The 19,833-nt window shown below is 37.4% G+C and overlaps 1 protein-coding gene across 1 annotated transcript in view; it reads left to right on the top strand.

Annotated features, from left to right (window-relative positions):
* LOC107717433 (ETS domain-containing transcription factor ERF-like) overlaps positions 1–19,833 on the top strand; it is a 54,271-nt gene that overhangs the window by 14,359 nt on the left and 20,079 nt on the right. Inside the window, exon 2 of the mRNA XM_016524181.1 lies at positions 17,397–17,631. Coding sequence (XP_016379667.1) covers positions 17,397–17,631 — 235 coding nt within the window. The remainder of the gene's footprint in view (positions 1–17,396; positions 17,632–19,833) is intronic.

Raw genomic sequence — 19,833 nt, 5'->3', positions numbered from 1 at the left:
TTATGCAAATCTTCCCACATAGCGACGTAGACATGTGGGGGCGTGTTAGAACGTGCCGTTTTAGGTAGGCGTGGTTGACTCTTAACTTTTATAAAGAATATCTCTTTGGATTTGAGACTTTAGTCTTTGCAACTTTATAGATCTTCTTAATGCACCAAGAGCTTGTAACACTCCAAAGAGAAAGGAAAAATAGAAATCGCATCATATGACCCCTTTAAACATTTGCAATAGAAAATATTTTAGTGTTGTAGAAAATACACACTTCACCTTTAAACGTACAACAGGTTTCCACCTTTGGCATTTAAGATAAGGCCTGATACTTTATTGATCACTTGTAGGAAATTGTGAAAGAAGGAAATCTCGGCACTGGGGAAATTGAATCTACACTCTAAACTAATGAGGAAAATCTGAAAAAGTTGTATGCCACTGTTATTTCACAGAGCACCTGAAACCAGCTTGACTGAGCGGCCATTTTGTGCTGATGTGTGATGAGAGTTATTAGGTTTACCCTGGCCTGCTGCTCAGAGGCTGTGTGTTATTTCTGTGTTATCTCAGGGGTTCAGTTTGCAACCTTGTATTTGTGTTGCTGTGTGTGTGTAACAATTCATAGAAAGATTGTAGAGCCCTTTGTAGCACTTCGTGGAAGATGTCTACTTGTGTATTATTGGAGAGTTTGTGTGTGTGTGTGTGTGTGTATTTGGATGACTCAGCAAGGTGTGTGTTCTGAGAAACGTGCACTTCCATTGTTTCTGCCACTGATACTGTAACTCAATGCCAGCTGCCTCAGAGTGTGTGTGTGTGTGTCTGCATGGATGAAGTACTGTTAGGGTAGATGTGTTTTTGGATGGGATTCCCCTGGGTGTAGTACGGTCCTACTATTTTCCATCCCATATTGTGTGTGTGAGTGTGTGTCTGACTGGCATGAGTGTGTAGATGTTCAAATACTTATACATCTTATACACCCATTGTGTAATATGTGTGTTGTGTATTCACTCACGTATATGGTTTAGCGACAATAAAGTGCTTTGATTAGACAATTTAACTTCTTATCTCGGTCCAGTAGTGCTGTGTTCAAAATATCGATACGACGATGTATCGTCGCAGAGATTTGACGATACGAGTATCGATACAGCTGGCCCTCTATCGATATTGTGGCACGTGTGCAGCAGTGGACCGCGCTTAATTTGTTTAAAATTTTACGTTTAAAATTGAGTAGAAAAGTGCGAGGTAGAAAACTTAATACAGCTGTTAAACTGGGTGGGTCTGATATAATGATATATGTTGATGATTATGGGATAGAAAAGGATAAAGCGTATATTATTCAATTACTGGTTGTAATGGGGAAGTTTCATATACACAAAATGAAGTGGTCGGGTGGTAAACCAAATTTTTTTAATTTTATCAACGAATTTAAACAATACTGTAATATGGTATATAAATGTAAAACAAAAAAAGCTCTCAGGACTTCTAACATTACCTGCAAATTTGAAATAGACAAGTAAACTGTACCGTCTTCATTATTTTAGTTGCTTTATTTATTATTTTATGTTTTCTTTCTTCCTCTGGCTAATTTTTAGTTTATTTTACTTGTAATCTTGTGTACTGATGGCATTTATATGCAAAGTTGTATTTCTCTTACTGTTTTATATGTTCATATGCAATAAAACAAACAAACAAACAAAAAAAAATAACCAAAAAAAAAAAAAAACCTTGCGGACGCCATGTATCGTGATATGTATCGTATCGTGGCATCTGTATCGTGATACGTATCGTATCGTGACTTTGCTGGTGATACACAGCCCTACGGTCCAGTGGACTGCACTGTGTGTGTATACTCATTTCCCCATTACATAATACACCAGCAATAATCAAGAAGTTAGAAAACTGACCAGTCTCTATCTCTCCCTTGTTGTAGTGATAACCTGGTCAGTAGGTTAGCACTGTGGTTTAGTTGATTCGATAATAATGAGGCACCCATATGTATGTATTTCCAACAAACTTTGTTTGAAAGTTGCATTAATGTAGTCTCATTTCTGTGACCTAACCTTTAATCTCACTATTTTAGGAACTGATACATTACAGACAGATCAGTAGTGTTAAGAACCACAAATCAATTCATGTTGCAGTTGATTTGCTTTAAAAACACACACTGGTTGATTGAGGGTCATTGACTTTGTCAGAGGTGAGTGTTATGTGTGTTTCAAGTGGAATCATGTTTAACAAGGCTGAATCTGCTGCTATACGAGTCCATATGATGATGATGATGATGGTTGTTTTGATTCTTTACATCCCAGTATCTGATGCTTGTTGCTGTGGTGAGACACCGTGTGTTTTAGAGGAGTGAGTGAGCGTGGTTACATCATCAGTGTCTTGCATAATGCAGTGGCCTTTACTAGCTCTAGCTGAGGGGGGTAATCTGTCCCTGGAGGCAGAGAGACAGGGGGACTGGGACAGAGATAGAGACAAAAACCAAGGGAGAAATGGGGGACCAGATAAAGACATATTGTTTTTGTTTGTTTGTTTGTTTTGATATGTTTCGTTTCATATTGTTTCATTTTGTTTTGTTTTGGTTTGTTGTTCCATTTGTTTTTTGTTTAATTATATTTTTTTGTTTTGATGTTTTGATTTGCTTTTTTATCTTTGTTTGTTTCTTTTCTTTTTTTCCTTTTTGTTTAAATTTATTTTAAATTAATTGGTTTGCATTTATTTTATTATGTATTATTAAAATAATTACATTTATTAAAATTATTGCTGGCACCTCATTTTAATAATAATGATGATGATTATTACTATTATTATTTTGTGTCACTGCTTTTGTTGTGTGTATTGATGCAATATCATGTTTATCAATCACACCAACAAAGTACTTTGAAATTAAGTAATGGGTAAACTAGGGTGGAGAAAGAGAGATGTGGGACAGTGAGAGAAGGGGGGACTGAGCGAGAGAATGGGACTAAAGGTAGGTGATAGAGAGAGTGACACAGAGGTAGGTGATTAGAGATAGAGAGACCGATAGTGATTGTGAGCGAAAGACAAACAACAGGATGAGAGGAAGATGGATGGCTGTGGTGAGATCTGGACCCTAAACACTCTGCCCTGATAATTCAATCATTTCCGCCATTAATGAGATCTCTCCCTGCTGCGTGCATACGTGTGTGTGTTTCTCCATCCATGGGACAACACTGATACACACACACACACACACACACACACACAGCTGAAGATAAACACTGAATATCTAGACAGGCTGAAGAGACACTGCACTAATACAATGTGATCAGACACACACACACACGGCGGCGGCTGTAATCCAGGTTTCCTGTGGTGTTGGTGAGGTGAGTGTTATGTAATGACGAGCAGCAGGACTTTAATCAGCTTGAGCAGATCCATTTAAGCATCTCTCCGATACGGAGCACAGCCGTCCTGCTGCTCACCACCACACCACCATCACATAGAGACACGTCTGCCTGTTTGTGTGTGTGTGTGTGTGTGTGTGAATATGATGGTGACAGGCGGCATCTCTGCATGTCTCCCAGCCTTGTACATGTTTACCATTGGACACACACACACATGCTGTGTCCTGTCCTCTGTCCCCTCTCTCCCACAAACACACACACAGGGTCCAAAATGAACGCTTGGAAGTGCCAAATGTGAGTAAAAATTGGCTTGGGTGAGTAAATAAAGTTGCTTGCCAGTTGTGAGGAACTACCAGTTATAAAGAAATGCAAGTGATGTGAAATGATTTTATATATATAATAGATTCTAAAAATTATATAGATTATATATAGTGTATATACTAAGTATATATGTAACAAACAAATAAAAAAATATACGGTATATGGTGTATATAAATTAACCTTTAATTAATACATTAATATAAAACATAAAAAAATTAAATACATTTGTATTTACTATATATAAATTATATATTTATAGATATGCATTTATATTTTGTAGTGATTCAAAAAAAAAAGAAAAAGAAAGAAAAATCCTAATTGGCTAGTAAACTTTCTCAGTTCACCCGCTATTAACAGATGAAACAACAACAAGGACATTTTGGACCCTGGACAAACACATACACACACTTCCATACCTCTTACAAAAGTTTCTCACCAACTCCAAGTGTTACAACTGTGTTACTTGGATAGAAACACTCGTATCCCTCTCTCGCCCTTTCTCTCTCTCAGATTGTTCGCAGATGTGCGCGGTCTTTTTCCCCCCACTATCTAAAATTAGAGAGGTAGAAGAATAGCAGGAAGAGAGGGAGAGCAGGACTGATGGAGGTGAAGGAAGGAGGGGTGAGGAATGGGGTGATGGAGATAAAGAAGAGGGAGTATTTTTGGCCGGTTACACGTCACACAGACGCAAGTCAGACTGCCATACACAAAGATGAGGAAGGTGATAAAAGCGCTGTGCTCTGATGGGAGGGGGTCGCTGTATGTGTGTACACTCGTACAGAGGTGTTGACGATGTCACTGTTAACCATTTCAATGACCAATTTAACAGGACACGATGTGTGTTTATTACAACTAAATGATATGTTTGCTTTTAGCCAACCATTGAAAACTGTTTTAAGTGTGATTTTGAATGTCCAAATACCTTTTGGGGCCACTGTTTATACAGCACATTGTACTCTACTAATGTATATTTTATTGGAGTTATGATTGAAAAAATTTATTGTAAACACAATCAAATTGTAGTTAGATTGAATTTTAAAAAATTGTCCTCGCACCCTGCACAAAAAACAAAAACAAATGTACTGTGAAGTTCAATTCACATGAATTACTTTAACTTTAACTTGAATCATTTAGAAAGACTCATGTATTATTGGTTTGAATCAGTTTGACAAATCATACACTGAATGAACTCACTGAATCTTTCAAAGCGGTTACTGAATCAGCATATGACTCAGTTACTGAAATGCAAGTTATCTTTGCTTGCATTGATGTGTTTCTGAATTTTTTTTTTTTGTCCTTAAGGTTCATGAAAAGTTTTTGTAATACATTTTTGATTAAAAACATTAAAGCCTGCATGAAATTTAAGTTGACGCTATCCTTTTTCTAAATGCATTATTATTGATCTTATTAGGAATGATCCATGAATATGTTTCTGTTTTTTTCTATTTTGATCTTTCCCATGAAATGACCAGTTATTTCACTGGTGACAAATTGCTGTACTTCTCTAATCATTTAGCCCACTTAAACCCTGCCCCTTTCTTACAGTTAACTGCAGGCTCCCTATAATCACCCTACATTTTTCACCCAATTATCTGCTGCACTCCACAATACAGAAGAAAAAAATCTGTTGCATCAGTTACACTGAGACTTCATGTTAGAATGTTTTATATTTTTTGTTATATGCTTGCCCTCAGTTCCAGTTGCCAAGCACAGTGCTTTGCAATCGATGTGCGTTAAAAGTCTGTCAGAGAGAAAGACGTTTTCTTGTGTTTGACTGACTTTATTATCGCTGCTTTATATGTTTGAATTATATTTCATTTCCTCTCCTTCCTCCACACAAGCAAAGAGGAAGTTTGTGGTAGAACCACACCATTTAGATTAGGTGTGCTAATAAAGTGTGTGTTTGTGTGTGTGTGTGTGTGTGTGTGTCTGTGTGCTCTCTCATTATTACAATCCAGTTAAGAATGCATAAGAGTTTGTTTATCTGGTTAAATTTAGGACAGTTAAAGATAGCAGGGCTTCCCTTTGACCCACCTGCTACATGAGCAAGAACCAAATGAAATGTAATCTAATGATGTGGACTTGTTTTTGGAGATGAAGAAGAGTAAATATAACTGCTTTGGTGTGAAAACCATTGTGGTTGTAAGAGTTTCTCAGTAATATTGTGTGTGTGTGTGTGTGTGTGTAGACTCTAAAAAAAAGTCTGCTCACTTCCCAGCAAACTAGAAGTGCTGGAGTGCACGAGAAAACTAACAAATACCTGTTGCTGGCTCTCTCTCTGTTTCTTTCTTCTCTTCTTCTGTGCCTCACTTCTTTCTGTTGCGCTCCGTTCTCGCTCCTACCTTTTCTATTTGAGACTCACGCTCTGGTGAAAGGATTAATTGTCGTTTATGTTTTATTTCTTGTTCTCTTCATTTCTAGGGGTTTATTTTTAGGCCTGAAGTGTCTGGTTGCTAGGAGACGGTGTCCAAGAGAGAGAGGGAGGGAGAGGATGGAGAAAGCAAGGGAATGGAGGAGAGAGATTGTTTGCGTTGTGAAGGCTGAATTACAAACACGCTCACGCACTGAGTCAGCGCTGACGCACGCTCGCACACACACCGACACACACTGTGCCTGTTGCTTGTTTTTCTTTATTATCTTTATCACTCCGTGCTGCGAAATGTTTGTGTCGGTTTGCGTGACTCTCGTTGAAAGTTTGCGACTCCCATCAGATCTGATTCAAATGAGAGGAAAGTGACAAATGTTATAGTACAGATGCTCTGAGTCAAAATCTGTCCCTCACACACACACACGCATGCACGCACATATACAGGAAGCAGAGATGTTGTTGTGGTGCAGAACAGTTGCTAACTTCCTGTACCGCAATGGTGACACATTCCAGGAAACACCCAGTCACACGTACATATACGCACACATGCACGCGTACGCAAACACACTTTACTGTAACTCTCTAGTGCGTTTAACCCTACTGCTCCTGCTGTACAGGCGTTCAACCACAACATTAAAATACTCAGAGACATGGGGGTGATATAACCTGTCAGTTTCATAGCCTGTCAATGACACGTCAGTCGGTTGTGTCACTTGGCTGATATATCTTACCTGCAATTTTTGTGCTGTTTGACACAATTGGGGTACCTTGAGAAAGTGACCTTGAGAAAAGGGGTTCAACCAGGGGCGGGTACTGGGTCCGCTAACAATCTTACACAAACACTCACACTCTGATCATTTATGTGTTAAGGTGGGTGGGCTGAACTCTCATTTTCGCACCTACCTGTTGGAACATTAACACTAACTGGAGAGAGGCTGTGTATGTGTGTGACTATACTTGTGTGGGTCAAATTTTGTCCTTGCAAATGTAGTGAAACATGCCGAGAACTGACATGTAATGGCATTTTAAGTGTCTTTTACTATTTGAAAGATTCACAAATCATGCTTAGATTTACATGTAATAATGTCAAGAGATAATTCTCAAAGTAAAAGTTTCAAACAACATATTTGTCTGAACTATCCCTTTAAGTTTGGGTTTATGGGTAGGATGAAGTAAATGTCATTATCTTGGTAAAACCAGTGAGTCTGTGAGGGGTCTTCTCTTAATATAGCTATAGTGTTTGTTTGTGTGTGTGTGAGTGTGTGTGTGTCTGTGAAAAAGAGAGAGTGGAAATAGAATGAAGTGTTTGACTGCAGTAGTGTGAGAAGTTTGAGATGGTAATTTAAATAAGAGAGAGAGTGATAGGGGATGAGTGGCTCTTGTCTAGGGATTGAGTGAATAAGTGATGTTCACAGAGAGAGATGGAAAGGAGAGATAGAAGTGTAATGAGCGGAGGATGAGAAGACAAATATACTCCGAGCTCTGGGACGCAGGATGCTCCATCTCTCCTCTGTACTAATATTTTGGAAATACTCTTAGCATCACCATCTTTAGTATTATTATTATTATTATTATTATGCATGCTAGTACTACTTGAATACTACTACTATTATTGTCAGATGGTCATCACTGTTTATTTTCATTGCTGTTATTATCATTGCTGTTCTATTGCTGTTTTTGTGTTTTGTGTTCACCGTATGTTGTATGTTTTGCACTCTTAATAAAAAAAAAGACAAAAAAAAGACAGTAAGTTCCCCTCAGACATGCATTCATATAAACTCCTACACCTAAATGAATCGCGATTTGTTTAGCATCTCAACCGATTTGAATTGTCACATATTTGAATCGATTTTCAACCGGATCGCAGTTAATCGTTACATCCCTACTCAACACTCACAATGCGTAAAGAGATGTGTGTGAAGAAAGACATGCTTAGCTATTCCACCCAAAAAGTTCTGTCATCTTTTACTTACCCTCATGTTGTTCCAAACCCATATTACTTTATTCAGTGGAGAAAAGGAATATTTCGAATAATATGTGGCCTTGTGAAAAGGGGTTCAGCATGGGTGGATGCTGGGTCCACTAACAATATGCAATAATGATATTTATGACTTTGTCATTTTCTTTTGAGTTCTTTTGAGCAGTGCCTTATCACAGTATGTTTTCATTGTACGGAAAAGAGTGGTTTGGAGAATCTTCCACAGGTTTTCATTTGTGTTCCATGAGAGAAAGTAGGTCATACAGGTTTGGAATGACATGAGGATGAGTAAATGATGACAGAATTTTTATTTTTGGGGCAGCTATCATTTACTACAGTGTGTTTTTGTTGTGCGCTTTCTGAGGAAGTAATTGTTTTCTTCACACACACTAAGTGCTTGTCTTTTTGTGTCAGGAATTCAAAAAGATAAATTATGCAAATGTTTGTTTTTTTCATTGCATACCTCTCCACCCTTTTCTCTCTCTCTCTCTCTCTTGGTTCCTGGAAAGAGCTGTAACTGGTTGGAGAAGTACTGGAGTGTGAACGAAGAAAGTTACAGCGAAAAAGTGTGAAACCCCTTAACTTTGTGTTTCATCCTTTCATTTGCGCTTTCTCTCTTTTTGCCCCCCCTTCTCTTTCTCTAAAACAATAACCCCAGTGTGTTTGTGTCTATTTTTGGAGCTTCAAGGCCACCACTAACCCCCTGGTCTAATTTCTAAGTTCTTCAAGTCACATCATGAAACCGCTCTTGTGTGCGTGTGAGTGTTTACAGTGGACAGTTAAATTTAACCCTGTTCATACACAGGTTCACACTCATTCATCTGTTGTAATGCATGCTCTCTGTCTTTTTTTCTGTATAAATAATCTTAAACAGTACTAGTATGGTTTCACTAAATTCATGGTATTGGTTCATTGTATTTAGCCAGTAAAACCACTGTTCTACCAACAGGTGACCAGTGCTGGAGTGGAGTTTTTGTCACACTAAAGAAAAGTATTTACAATATCCATGATAATTTCAGCCTGAACGTAACGTGTTAATTTTATAATGGATTGTTTTGTGATCCTGTCGGAATGTAATGCAGAATTTGCAATAATGTAACGCAGAAGCATACAGAAGTTAAAAACTACACTTACAGCAAACTTTCAAGCCGGTGTGTGAGAACTGGAGCACAGCTCATTTCACATGCGAAGTGGGCGTTTCCGTTTTTACAATCAAAGTAAAACTAAAATATTAATTTTTGTGGCACAGTAAACTTTTGTACCTTCATAAGCAGAATTTATTAAATAATAATTGGAAAATGTATGATATTAACCCTTTAAAATATTTTTTACATCAAAGCAGCTTGTAATGTCACGTGACTAAATTAAATTACACTGAATTTTAAAACAGAGAGATATATAAACAAACACTGGCTTTTGTGAGAAGGTTATGATGTTCAGGTAACGTGGCACAGTTTTGAGAAAAGTTTCATTAGAAAAGGACTTAAGACACAGTATGTTGTCAAAAAGAGATCGGTCTCAACATGCTCATCCACACACACTCACAAATTCACTTGTGGCCTCAAGACACACACTTTGAATGCTGACTTTGTGCTATATTCAGCCCTCACACTCACCTGTTTGTGTTAAACCACAGATGATCTGTCTCCTTTCTCTTCTCACAGAGTTATTTTCTATCAGTTTACATACACACACACATACTTGCTCACAGTCTCAGCAGAGGTGTGGAAATGACCAGGGAACAGTCACAGGTCCAGTGTACGTTACATAAAGATCTAGTGCCACAGAAATTACAGGAAATGAAATTGTGCCCATACTGCTCAGTCCTGTTCGAAACAGAAGAAAAGGCTGCAGTACTTTTGGAGAGCGATGTAGAATGATATCCTTCTGAATCATAATGAATTTGATTTATCTATCCATCCTCTTTTTCCAAACTCTCTTTGTTGGCAGCTCCCATCTGAGAAAAGTGGAGACAGAAGAAGAGCTGTCTTTGTTTTGCTTTTTTCCAGCCAACAGCTGAATCCCTCCTCTGTGCTGCCTGACAGAAACTCCTTCAGAACTTTTTGAGAAGTTATTTTGAGTCTCTCTCTCTTGTCTGCTTGCTTTCTCAATTTCAATTTCAAAGTACTTTATCAGCATAGTGGTTTTGCATATAGTTTTATTAAAGCATCAACGCACCCAAGATTATAAAGTTACAAAAGTTTTCAATTTAATGCGTCCTTTACTGGAAAAAAGTATTAATTTCTTTAAAAAAAAAGTTTTCTTTCCACAAAAAAAGTATCCTCTAGCTTCATAACATTACAGTTGAACCCCTGATGTCACATGGACTATTTTAACAATGTCCTTACTACCTTTCTGGACCTTGAACGTGGTAGTACCCATGCTCTCTATGGAGAGTCAGAAAGCACTCAGATTTCATCAAAGATATCTTAATTTGTTTTCTGAAGATGAACAAAGGTCTTATGGTTTTGGAACGACATGAGGGTGAGTAATTAATGACAAAAATTTCATTTTTGGGTTAGCTATCCCTTTAAATAACTTACATTTCAGACAAAATTTGGGTAGTCTGTGTTAATGAAACTAGTTCCACAAGCCAAAACAAGTTTTTTAAGTAACTAAGTAATAAACTGAGTTAACGCCAGTCAACACACTCAAAATCAAAAGGGTTAAAATAACAGTTTGAAATAAAATATGAATTAAAATATAATATGAACTAAATACCATAAAAAAACAAAATGACATATTTACCAAAATGTCAGTACATATTAAGACTACTTTCTTGTAGAGAAAATGAATGAACTATTGATATAAAGATCAGAGCTTTTTTGGGATCTGATGGTGTGCAGTTCAAGTGACAGATGCATGTCTGCCCTCCTCCAGTATTTGACCTCTTTCAGACATTTTAGGAAAATGTGGAATGAGGTCTAGAAATGCATTACAGTGTGAAAATGCGTCTCTGTGGGTCGTCCTGTCTTTCTTTCTGTATGAACACGCCACTGCAGAGCAGAGCGGTAGTTTCTTCGGATGCTCTGAATTCTTTAAATACTTCCTATGTAAGACTAAAGTGCAGGAGTGCCTGCGAGATTTACATTCTTGAGTGCAATCGATGCCTCAGAGAGAGAGAGAGAGAGAGAGAGGGAGGCAATTTGACCTGAGTGACAACAGACTACTAGAAGAGCTATGATCTCATCCCTCTCTCTCTCACCCCATCCCCCTTTCCCTCTCTCTATTGTTTCCCTCTCTCCCACCCCCTCCTCAGGCCCCCTCTTTTCTTTTCCTTCTTGTTCTCTCATCTCTTTTCTCTTCTGTTTCTTGTCTTGTCTCTTCTCTCTGTCATCTCGCTCGGTTTTCCACGTTCTTCTAAGTTTTCTTCTCTCTTTTTAACTCTCAAACACTCTGGCGTCCCAGGACAGAGAGAATATCTCCCAACCACACACACTCAGGCAGTCAGGCTGTTGCATTATTGATGCGGTGTGTGTGTGTTTGTGGGTCTGTCTTCTCTCCTCTGTAATGGGGATCTAGTGTCTCGCCCTGGGGGGAGCGGGGCAAAGAGAGAGAGAGAGAGAGATGGCGGCGTACGGGGGGGTGGCGAAGGTCACAAAGGTTAAGTAGGGTGGGGGGGATGAGGTCATACACTCTCACACAACCCAGCATGCTATTAAGACACTCGCACAACTCCTTTGGACACACAACTCATCATCACACACGTGGACTTCATGTTTTTTTTTACTTTCAAAAACAAGAAATTGTCAGTTATGTACAGTTTCCATGGCTTGTTAGATTTTTACATTAAGGCTTGATTTTAGACTGAAGTTTTTAGAGTCCTATGAAATCGGTTTAATTTTCCCCAAATTTCTGCATTGCGTAAATCATAGAACCCTATATTATTAGGGGTCGGAATCTTTCGACACAATCCGATTTGATTCATTTCAGTTCCAAAATTAAAATTAAAATCTTTTTTTTGGCAAATTTTGTGTAAACATCCCAATTTAAAGGTTTATTAAAATATGTGTGTCCTAATCCACCAATAGAATTAGAATAAAGGGGAATAATAACCTAGTTACTAGTATAAGAGGCTTTTGTCTGGGAAAATGAAATGCCATCAGAACAACCTTTAGCGTCGTCATTGTCAACCAGTGCAGGTTTTATTTTCTGTGGATGTGCACAAAGAAGAAATTTGTAAAGACTTAGTTTCCTTTAAATCTGAAGTTGGTGATGAACATTAGTGATGATTGGTCGCTTTTATTAAAATGTTGTTGTAAAATAAAAGATTATTCAGCTATTTCGATACTATTTTCAGCAAGGATGCACTAAATTGATAATTGACCATGAAATATTTCGGTAACACTTTAGTATAGGGACCAATTCTCACTATTAACTAGTTGCTTATTAGCATGCCTATTATTAACATATTGGCTGTTTATTAGTACTTATAAAGCACATATTCTGCATGACCATATTCTACATCCCTTATCCTACCCAACATCTAAACTTAAATGTGCAATAGGTGATTGTCTTCAGAAACATTTTTTGTTATGCTGGTTGAAAGTCTCTTCACATCCCGATAGCAATCATTAAGTTAAGTGGTCTAAATGTATTTATCTGTATTTATATATTCTGTGGAAGGCGTAGGACCAAGAAATGTTCGTCCAATCAAAACGCTCGGTCCGAGCGTTTTAATTGGCTTTCCTGCCTGCCTGTCAACGTATCTATTAGCATACCTCTGCGCACCCTGTTCGCGCAGACAGGATACGTCATCGGCGCGTTCACGCACGCTGTGCAGACAGAGCGAGAATGGCAGACAAACATCAACAACCTGATCTTCCTTCCTGGTATTGTAGTACTTCGCAGTCTTCGCACCGGTGGCGGTGAATGACACATAATGTAGCCCAGCGGTTCCCAATTCCAGTCCTCACGCCCCCCAGCTCTGCATATTTTGCATGTCTCGCTTAGTTAACACACCCGATTCAGATAACCAGCTCGTTAGAAGTGAGCTACGTGCATGAACTGTGTTCCGATCGATATGATCCCTACACAGTGTTCATTGCTCCCTACTCTCTGAGCAGGGGAAATCCGTTGAAGTTTACTTCACTTCAGAACATTCATTCACGGATTTGCGCTGCGCAGCGTCTTCACACCCATCACACCCACACACACATGTCTTCACACCCAGTGTGAGGACTGGAATTGGGAACCGCTGATGTAGCCTATTGTAGTAATGTTGTCTCTGGTATTCTGGTCTGTGAGCTTATATGCGTTCAGGGGGCGTGGCTTTGGAGGGCGATTGCAGGGACGGTGGGATGTTCGCTTTCAGTGCTATCAGGCTAAAGTTAGCATTTTCCAAGATCTCCTACTGCACCTTTAACAACTACCTAACTATTAATAAGCAGCATATTAGTAGTTTATTGAGGCAAAAGTCATAGTTAATGGTTTGTAAATACAGAGAATTTGACCTTAAAATAAAGTGTGACCAATATTTCTATTTAAAATAAACACTTTTTTTCAAACTTTCTGTTCATTAAAGAACACGATTTCACACTTTGCACACTTCGTTAAGCAACTTTTTCAACTAATAATATGAACTGTTTCTTAAGCGCCAGAGCAGCATGATGAAATGTTTTCTGAAGGATTATGTGACACTATAGCAGTAACTAAATCAGCATACTATCATCTCAAAAACATTGCAAGAATTAGATGTTTTGTTTCCAGTCAAGACTTGGAGAAACTTGTTCATGCCTTTATCACTAGCAGGGTGGACTATTGTAATGGTCTCCTCACCGGCCTTCCCAAGAAGACCATTAGACAGCTGCAGCTCATCCAGAACGCTGCTGCCAGAATTCTGACTAGAACCAGAAAATCTGAGCATATCACACCAGTCCTCAGGTCCTTACACTGGCTTCCAGTTATATTTAGGATTGATTTTAAAGTACTTTTACTAGTTTATAAATCACTCAATGGCCTATGACCTATATACATTGCGGACATGCTCGCTGAATATAAACCTAACAGAGCACTCCGATCATTAGGATCGAGTCAGTTAGAAATACCAAGGGTTCACACAAAACAAGGGGAGTCTGCTTTTAGTTATTATGCCGCCCGCAGTTGGAATCAGCTTCCAGAAGAGATCAGATGTGCTAAAACATTAGCCACATTTAAATGCAGACTCAAAACTCATCTGTTTAGCTGGGCATTCATTGAATGAGCACTGTGCGATGTCCGAACTGATTGCACTATATTCTATGTATAATCGTTTTCTTAAATTCATAAATTCTTAAATCAATTGTTTTAATCATTTTCAATGTTTTTAAATTCCTTGTTTTATTGTTGTGATTATTTTTTTTTCTTTTCTTTTATGTAAAGCACTTTGAATTACCATTGTGTATGAAATGTGCTATACAAATAAACTTGCCTTGCCTTGCCTTGCCTATAGACTAAAGTAATGGCTTTACAAAGAAATTAAAAGATATTAAAACAGAAATCGGATAGTATAAATTGTATTAAAATTTACAATATTATTTTATGTCAAATAAATAAATAATAATATATCAGCCTGGAGAGCATAAAATACTTTTAAAATGCTTCAAAAACATAAAAAATCCCACAGACCCCTTACTTTTGAACGGTAGTTTTCATACTTGTGTTAGTATGTATAGGTGTGTATTTCTGAGAAATGCAGGGGTGTCGTGTGATACGATGTGTGTGTGAAACATGGGTCATTACAGAGCATTTATGCTGGGACACTCTGTAATCACCTGTAACATGATTAATAACACACACACACACACACACACAGTGCCTGAAGAGGTTTCATCCTAAAACATGAGCTCACTGTTAGAGTTTATTCACAGCCGTTCATCCTGAGACGAATATAGAGATCATTCGACTGGCACAGCACATTCATTCAGATCACACCTGAATCAGAGCGCTGGATGAGTTGAATTGTATGAGTGATTGCAGATCTGAATGTGAATCAGCACTGATGTTTGTGTGTTACGATAGAGCAGTAACTGTATCTGTGCCTGCTAGTGAGTGTGTGTGTGTGTGTGTGACTCATAGTGTCTCCTCTTCATTGTTCATCAGGGAGTTTGACAGACATATTGAATTTAGCTCAAACTTCTTAGCAAGGATCCTTTTCATGTGTGTGCACGTGTGTGTGTGTGCACACACATCCCCGTCTGCAGTTCCTGAAGTCAGACTTCGCTCTCTGGTGCATGGTACATTTGACCTCTTAAAGGAGCAATCAGATGTACCCTCTAAGAGTTTGTGTGTGTGTGTGTGTGTGTGGGATGTTTTGAGAGCAAGTAGAGGTTATAGGATGTGCTTGGTGTTCAGTAAATGTACTTCTGTTCATTTGCTGAAGGTAAAAAGGTGATAAACGTCTTTCCAGTCCGAGTGTAAAAAGACATTGACATTTATTTATCAACTGCCTCTCAAAATGTATAGAAAAGGCACTGTTTTTCACTGGGTTCCTGTCTTGAAGAAAGAAAAAATATTGTTCAGGTTGTTGGTAGGTAGAAACAGGAAAAACAACCACTTGAGTGTGTATTTTAGATCTGTTGAGTCATCAAGAGGAACTGATTTGTCTGATTCTACGAATCAGTAAATTGTCGGAAGTTGTTGAGGAGTGTTTGTATCATTTATAATAAAAGTAAAACTGATTCAAGGTTGATTTTAAACTCTATATAGTCTGATCTAAATGGATAAAAAAGTATCCCAAATGCCTTATAAAGGTATAAATGAGAATGGTTTTGCAGAGAAAAGACATATTTTATTCTGCAGGAATGAATTGAAGAATGAAATTAAGGTTTAAATGCATTTAAACTCAAGGTAGCTCCAATAGAGATCGTTTAGACAGTTTGAATAATGGTTAAATCACAAAGTAAAGCTGTCTGGTAAAGAAAAACTTTCCCTGTGTTTGGGTGTGTACCTACTTAACATTATTTTGGGGACATATTTGTAACCATAAGTGAGCCAAATCTGACGAAACCTCCTATTGGAGATGTCTTCATTTGTAAAAGTGGTATAAAATGAATAAAGTTGTTTTGTTTTTTTTAATGTAAAAATGCAGAAAGTTTCCTCTTTGGTTGTAAGTTAGGGTTAGGTTATAATATTTAACTAGAAGTCTATAAAATGTCCCGATTTACATAGCCAAGTAAATGTGTGTGTGTGTGTCTGTGTGTGTGTGTGTGAGAGAGAGAAGGGCCTCTGTGTGTGAAACTGAGTGTTAAGAGGATCAGTTGTTGAGGAACCACTGTGAGCCGTTACCCTATCCGACATTTACCAGCCTGAGCCTAACCTGACCCTGCCTGACCCCACTTCACCCGTCCTCACCCTCAATGACTGGACACCCTCCATCCTCTCTGCAGCCCTTTCAAATCATTTCTTGATTCTAGAATATGCCAATCGCATCAGATTGTGTGTTAGATTGAGAGTGAGGTTGCTGGTGACTCTCAAATCAGACCTCAGGGTGATTGATGATAAGAGATGTGACGATATAGAGCTTTTTGAAGATCTACATTTATACATTCGGTAGAAGCTTTTTTTCTAAAGTGACTTGCATTGCATGAAAGATATGCATTTTATGCAGTTAATTCTCTGTTACCTGCTTGTAAAATAATTTTAATGTTAAGTAAAAAAGATGGTTAACTAGTGCTATTGGAACCTGACACAGATAAATGTATAGACTGAATTGACCTAATAATAAATGCCAATTTCCAGTAACCGCCAACCTTGTAATTTAAAAAAGTAATAATTCATCATTATAATTAATGTATGAATACAAATAGGGATATATATTGGTCAACACTGGAAACTTTATGGTTTTGCCAATTTCCACTATTTTTAAGTACATTTTTTAAAAAGCCAATGGTAATAGCACTGTTAATTGTAATCTTTAGGAAATCTATATACCGTATATATATCTATATATATAAATCTGTATATTAGGAAAGTAAATATATCCATTTTTCATGCTCATATTATAATGTTGTGATGATGCTATAATTCACAGTAATTGTAATTTGTGCGGTTTTATTTTCAATTTATTTAGATAAAGTTGTAAAGAATTTTAATATTGGCCATTTATTGGTATTGGCCAGAGTTGTAATTTTATTTTAGAGGATTTGGGCTTTATTTTATATGTAAACTGAAAAGTAGGGGAATAGGATCTGTCCACGGCCAAGGTCAGATATACATGCAATATAGAGTATGATGCAGCATACATGCCTACTGAATATGATGATGACAGCAGTGAAAGGGAGGATCACTGGTCTTGTTAGTCAGTGAATAACATTACCCAGCAGTCATCTTTCTTTGCATCTGTACATATCAACCATAGTCTGATCTCTCCTTTCTGCTCTCTTCATCTCTGCAGGGCTTACGTTCCCAGACTGGGCCTATAAGCCCGAGTCCAGTCCTGGCTCCAGACAGATCCAGCTGTGGCACTTTATCCTAGAGCTGCTGAGGAAGGAGGAGTATCATGATGTGATTGCCTGGCAAGGAGATTACGGGGAGTTTGTGATCAAAGACCCTGATGAGGTGGCCAGGCTGTGGGGCGCCCGCAAGTGCAAACCTCAGATGAACTACGACAAACTCAGCAGAGCTCTCAGGTAAGTCTTTTGTCTTTGCCTTTATTCCTGTTTACAATAAAGTTTACAGTACACAATTTACAGTAGACTGATTTCAGACACAATCCCTCTTGTGGTTTAATGGTTAACTTTCGGTTACCAGGCCAGACAAGAGAGGATCTTTAATTCTCTTTTAACTGAGTTAATTTCTGCAACAACTATTTTGAGGGTTACAATTTGTCCCTTTTATTATTTACGACTGGTCTGTCTTTTCCTCCTTATACCATCTTTGGACCAACCAAAATATGCTGATCATTACAAAACATGGTCCATCTTCAAACACATCCAACCTTTTAAGCATTTACTATTTTAAAAGTAAAATCCTTGACTGTTTTAGTTTGACCAATGCAGACTGAGGCCTATTTCTGCTCAGTCTAATTGTAGAGGAGGCAGCTAAAGCGTCCGACTCTTGTGTTGCGTTATGGGATTGACCCTTCCACTGGAGAGTTATAACTGTACGGAGTCTGATCTCTCAGTAATCCCGGTCTGTTTACCTGTGCAGGAGCTGATCTCATTACAGTACAGACAGGTCAATGTATTCTGAGCAGCCGACAGTTTTAGCCTTCACTCCATTTTCTGACCTGATCTGCATTTGCTCATTTGTACCTTTATTTTCGTTCATGACTCACCTGCTTTAGCAGATCAGTGCTGATCCTCAAAGTGGATGGAGAGTGATCCACTTTCTGCCTTTATTTTGAAGGCTTCTCAGGACAGACCTCATACGCTAGGGCTAAGTTAAGCCACATGAGGGTTCAGTGCTGGACGTAATCAGTCAAACACTCTATTGATTGCCATCAGTGTATGATCCAGCGCAGTTAAACCACTACTGGGGATGTGGGATTTGTTAAAGGGATAGTAAATCTGCCATTTCACCAATAGTGTAGAAACAATTTCCTCTCAGAAATTGCTAGTACATTTAACAAACAAAGAACAAAAGAAACGGCAAGTATACACATTGAATTAAATGTGATATTTTAAAGTTTTTTTTTTTTTACTGAAATGGCATTTAAAAAAAATAAACTTGAGTAATCTTTTATTTACAACTTTTAAATGATTTTTATTTGTTCCTAACCTGGATGCATTATTGATACAGAACCCTATTGACTTTCATTGAACAGAGACATTGTAGTTGAACTCAAATCTTAAAGGGGTCATATGATGCTGCTAAAAAGAACATTATTTTGAGACTTTAGTCTTTGCAACTTTACAGATCTTCTTTATGCACCAAGAGCTTGTAACACTCCAAAGAGAAAGGAAAAATTGAAATCGCATCATATGACCCCTTTAAAGATATCTATTAAATATAAATAAATATATATATATTAAACACCTGTACTTGCAGATTATATAATATTGATGAATAAAATACTATATAATAGTACTTAAAAAGAGCACACGTTCTTAACATACTTAGGTACACTTTATAATAATGTCAAATGAAACATTTGAAAGTTTTACTTAAAATTCTTAACCAAATATTTTAAAAAATTTTTGTCATGCTTTATAGTACCTTTTTTATGTGTTGAGTAACACACTAAGGGACTTGTTTAGTAAAATTTTACCAGAAGATTTTAGATTTTTTTTATCTTACGTTAATTTAAAAAATCTTGTAGAATTTTATCTGCTGTATTTTTGTGCTTATTTGGTTTTATTTTGTGTTTGTAGATTTATTCCAACTCTGTACTTGCCATGAAAAAAGCCTTAGATGCTGACATGGCAATAAAAATAAATTACTACTACTAACACTAAGGTACATGTAAAGTACTTACAATTAAACTTTTAAACTGTAGTTTGTTTTTGATATTACATTTAAAAACAATATATATTTTAAATGTACCAAATTGCAACTATCATTACAAATTTACTGAAATACATGACATAAAAGTTTCAATAGAAATGACATTAAAGTAGGGCTGCACGATTATGACAAAAATCATAATTGTTGATTATTCCCTTGAAATTGTAATTGCGATTATTAATTACGATTATCACAATTTACATTGAATGATGTTTATACCATTGTTTAATGCAACTGCATGCCACATTTTTATATGAAAATAAACCAGCTGAAAACACTCTAACTGAAAAACTTTGTCTATAGTATTAAGCCTCAGATGTCAAATATACATCGGATTGGTTTCTTCTTTAAATGATAAAAAAAGTAAAAATATGAATGGTATTATA

This window comes from Sinocyclocheilus rhinocerous, unplaced genomic scaffold (genome assembly GCF_001515625.1).
Source record: "Sinocyclocheilus rhinocerous isolate Xijiao unplaced genomic scaffold, SAMN03320098_v1.1 scaffold1622, whole genome shotgun sequence".
NCBI lineage: Eukaryota > Metazoa > Chordata > Actinopteri > Cypriniformes > Cyprinidae > Sinocyclocheilus > Sinocyclocheilus rhinocerous.
Note: the sequence above shows the minus strand (reverse complement) of the source record. Positions and strands in the feature narration are given on the sequence as shown.